This window comes from Hipposideros armiger, unplaced genomic scaffold, assembly GCF_001890085.2.
Source record: "Hipposideros armiger isolate ML-2016 unplaced genomic scaffold, ASM189008v1 scaffold_482, whole genome shotgun sequence".
NCBI lineage: Eukaryota > Metazoa > Chordata > Mammalia > Chiroptera > Hipposideridae > Hipposideros > Hipposideros armiger.
The window spans coordinates 1,340,329-1,345,040 of record NW_017731832.1 but is presented as its reverse complement, the minus strand read 5'-3'; the positions used below and the strand labels follow the sequence as shown (position 1 = coordinate 1,345,040).

The following is a 4,712-nucleotide window of genomic DNA, read 5'->3' as shown; positions in this document are numbered from 1 at the left end:
AGACAAGTTTCTGTCCTTTTGTTCTTCAGTCTAGTTGTGGAGGATGTCGCTTCATTGGCCCATGTTGGTATGATTATTGCATTCTTCCCGGGTGAGGCAATCGGTCGCCGGCCACTGGACAGCTGCTCATGGAGGCTCATGGCAGCTCATGCCAGCTGCCGGCCACTCATGCTGGCTGATGGCCGCTCACAGTAGTTCACGGCAGCCCACTGCAGCCCCACTGCAGCCTACGCCATTGCTGGCTGCTCACGGCAGCCCAGCTTCAGGTCTAGCTGTTGTTCACCATCTTTAACTGTAGAGGGCACAGCGTCACTGGCCTTCATGTGAGATCTGAACTGTGGCACTGCTGCTCAGAGCTGGCGTCCCAAGCCAGCTCTTAACCAACACACCGCACGGCTGGCCCCAGGGTGATGTTATTTACATTGTATTCCTGGGCTAGCACAGAGTCTCATAAGCAGTTGGCACTTGATATTTTTTTAAATGAATGAATATTTTTAAATCTAATTCTAGTAGCAGTGCAGAAGATGAAGTGGAGGGAGGAAGGAAAATTCAGATAATTTCAGAAACTATTGAAAGATAAGGATCTAAACTAAGGGAATAAGAGTGAGGCTTAAGTTTCTTTAGGTTTTACTAAAATCTTCATTGCTGTAGTTAACCATCTTTGTGTTAATTCTGTTATTTTGTTCTGAAGAACAATACATGTAGGTGTTTAGAGTGAAGAAGACAGACATAGTCCCCTCATGGAACAAAGTGGACCACCCCACTTGGTGTTGCCTCCTCTTCTTCCTTAGGGAATCTCAAAACCTGGGTGTGTTTCTCACACACTTTCCCCAGAGGGTCTTTGTATCCCAGAGTTAGGGTGAGCCCTGCTTCCCACCACTGATTATGTTTACTTTTTTTCCCAGCCTGATGACCGTGGTACAATCAATGACATCTCTGTGCTGAGAGTGACCCGACGTGGGACCCAGGCTGATCATTTCACACAGACAGCCCTGACCCCTGGGACTGAGGTCCGGGTCCAGGTGGACTGGGAACGGAGGTTTGACCACATGCAGCAGCATTCAGGTAGGTGGGATGGCATAAGGGACCTGCATTAGGGGCAGGTGTTGTGAATGCAGATGCCACGATGATTGAGATATGGTTTGGGGTCTCTAGGAGTTAATCTTTTGAAAGAGACAGACATATTCAGAATCAGCTCGGATCGAGGCAGGATATAAATGTTATAAAAGGAATGTGAACGATTACAGTAAATGTATTAGAATAGCTGCTGGGTGTAACTATTACCAACTTCTCACTTGGTATCTTTATCTGGATGTCTCATATACTTCTTAAACTCAAAATGTCCAAAATGGAATTACAAAGTCACCCTTTCCCCCAGACCTGGTATTCTGTTAGCATTCTCTGTGTTCTGTGCATGGTGTCAGTGTCCACTCAGTTGCTGAAATCCTGGAGGCAGTCCAGACACCTCTTTGGGGATAGCCAGTCAGTTACTGAGTCCTGTTGGTTTATTTTCTGAATATTTGTCTACATCCTTCCATTGTCATTGCGATAATTCTAAGCCCAGCTCTCATTGTCTTTCTCTAGATCTTTGTAATAGTCCCCAAGCCCTGGCGCTTGTCTGCTGCTNCCACTCGGCCGGCCCCTCCAGAACCTTTTAGATATTTGCGAAGATAAAAATTGTACCTGGTTTTATTTGCTTTTAATTATGAGACTGCTCATTGTTTATTTTTATTAGTGACTTATATTTCTTTTAATGTGCTTTGTCCATGTCTTTTACCCATTTTGCTATTGACATTAGTCCTTAAGGCTTTTAAAAAAACTGATCACACAAAGCTATATTTGAATCATGCTTTATAATTTACTATTATATATTATCTCATTAACATTTTTTGAACCTCATGTCAACCCTATAAAATAATTAGGTCCTTTTGCATAGGTGGTCAAACAGGTCACAATAAGTGGCAAAGTTGGAACTTGACTTTTATAACATGTCCCCTTATCCACAATTCTGAAAACCGAAAATTTCTGAAAACCAACTTAAAATTTGACACCAAAATTCATCTGACACCAAAACATGACCTAAAATGATGTGAGGCTATCTATAGTCTTCGTTTATTCTCTTTAGTGTATTTATATCTCAGCATAAGTAATGCATTTGAAGCACCTCCGGCCAGGCATCCGTGCCACTTTCTCCTGCTTCATCCTCTCTCAAGTAGCCAATAAAGGCATAGACTTATAAAAAAATAAAATAAAATTAATGGGTTTGATTACATGATGTGCCCCAGAGTTCCAAACGGAGTGCATTTCGTAACACATGGAGTATGCTCTGCATTACTGCCTAAAATCTGAAAAATCCTTAATTCTGAAACATCTTGAAGTCTTCAAGCTTTTTATTAGTTGATTTGAAAGAGCAGAAAGAAAGTTAATTTTAACTTTTAATCTGTTTAAGATTTTAAGGCAATGGTTGCAGTTTAATTTCTGGTAACCTCTTTATCTACACTGTCCAATTAGCACTAATCACAGGTGGTACTTGTAATGTGGCTAGTCTGAACTGAGATGTACTGTAAGTGTAAATAAAATACCAGGTTTTGAAAATTTTGTATGGAAAAGCTTATTTTTAAATACCCATTATATGATTAAAAATACTTTGGATATGTTGATTTAAATAAAATACATTATTAACATATGTGGCTTGCATTACATTTCTATTGGGCAGCACGGCTGTGTGTCCAAGCCAATGTCTTCCGCCCTCTACCCAGCCGGGATTCCGCGGGGCCGAATTGCACACATCCCTGGGGCCCAACGGGCTAAACTAAGTGCCCTGACAAGTTCAGGACGCCGTTTTGTTTTGTTTTGTTTTGTCCACTGGTCCTTTTCAAAGTCTTGAAACAGTTTCTCAACAACCCGAATAGCTACAAATCGCGTTTTCAATAAAGGTGTCCCAACCACACCCCATTCCTTGCTCGCTTGCTTCTACGCAGAAACGCGCCTGTACTGGGATTGTCCCCCGTCGGCTCCCGTCCGCCCGCAGGCGTTTCAATGTGCGCGGATCCCCGCGTCCTGGGAGACCGCAGCGATGGCGTTCCGGTGTCAGCGGGATAGCTATGCCCGGGAGGTATGGCTGGCTGGGCGAGGGACCTAATGCTGCCGGGCGGATGGGGGCGGTGCGGAAAGAGGGCGCTGCGTGGAAAGAAAACCCAGGTAGATTCAGCCCTGGTGTACTGAGGGCCGGGGTCGGGGCTTATTCTCTTACCCGTCTGTCTAGTTCACCACCACCGTGGTCTCCTGCCGTCCCGCAGAGCTGCAGACCGAAGGAAGCAATGGCAAGAAGGAAGTGCTGAGCGGTTTCCAAGTGGTACTGGAAGACACGCTGCTTTTCCCCGAGGGCGGTGGACAGGTACCAGGGCCGTCCTTTCCCTCCTCTCCTCCCCACCCCTCCCCCTCTCCCTTCCCTGGAAGCTCCTAATTCTTTTCTGCCCAGGTGGAAAATGCATTCCTGTCGTAATGAAAACAAATGGAGGTTAGTTCAGTTCAGCCTATTTGTTTATTTAATAAATGTTTATCTTAGTTATAACATGCTGGGTCCAATCCAGATTCTAAAGATAAGGAGTGAACATGACAGTTTGTTTGCTTACGTAGAATATTTATTGGAGAAGACAGACAGAACTGTGAATAGATAAATAGTATGCCAGGTATGATAAGTGCTATAAGTAAAATTAAAGCTTGAGGGAAAGAGAGTGATGGCATGTGCCTCCTAGGTGGAGGCAAGTTATTTCAGGAGAGACCTAAGGGAAGTGAGGGGGTAAGCCATTACAATTGTTTGGGGGTGCTGGTGGGGGAGCGGGGGAAATTCCAGGCAGCAGGAATAGCAGTTGCAAAAGCCTCGAGGTAGGAATTAGCTTATGTGTTTGACAGGGACTGAAAAAGATTCCCCTGAAGGAGCAGAGAGAGGGAGCCAACTTATGAGTGCTGTGATGGGGTAGCAGCAAGGTCCAGTGTGAACATGGGAAAGGAGGATAATAACACCGAAGGTGGGCTTTATGGGAGAGGCTTTTCCAGCAGAGATAATACAAAGGCAGGGAAGCCTGAAAGAATCTGACAAATCTAGTTAGCTACAAATAGTCAGATGTAGTTGGAGTCAATGGTGTGTGTTGATGACAGGTTGAAGATGACAATGGAAAGGTAAGTAGGGGCTAGTTCAGAGGGCCTTGAAGGATATATTAAGGTGTGTGGACTTCATTCAGGAAGCTATAGTGAACCATGAAAGTACGCAGGCAAAGAAGTGACGTAAGAGAACATGTTCAGTAAACTTGAAAGTGCGAAAGTTTCAATTTCATATCAGTGTCATCATTATTAAAGTGATATTCCCAACATGGAAGTTTTCTGATCTGCTGAAGAAAATCTGTGACCTCAGGCAACCATAGAAGGTTTCATTTTATACATCACTTCTTTCAGGAAGTTTTCCCTGATTCCCCAATACTGTTAGGCCTCTGTCCTTTGAGCTCCTCTAGAACGTGTACCTTATCATATTATGGCATGTTGTAGATCATATTGCAGTTACTTGTTTGCATGTTTGTATTCTCCAGACTCTGAAGTTCCATGAGGGGTCATGTCTTTTTTTTTTTTTTTTTAAGATATTTTATTGGGGAATTGAGGGAGGGGAACAGACAAGTTTCTGTCCTTTTGTTCTTCAGTCTAGTTGTGGAGGATGT

The 4,712-nt window shown here is 43.9% G+C and overlaps 1 protein-coding gene across 1 annotated transcript in view; it reads left to right on the top strand.

Annotated features, from left to right (window-relative positions):
- LOC109395733 (alanyl-tRNA editing protein Aarsd1-like) overlaps window positions 1-4,712 on the top strand; it is a 23,365-nt gene that overhangs the window by 10,168 nt on the left and 8,485 nt on the right. Inside the window, exon 8 of the mRNA XM_019667001.1 lies at window positions 906-1,065. Coding sequence (XP_019522546.1) covers window positions 906-1,065 — 160 coding nt within the window. The remainder of the gene's footprint in view (window positions 1-905; window positions 1,066-4,712) is intronic.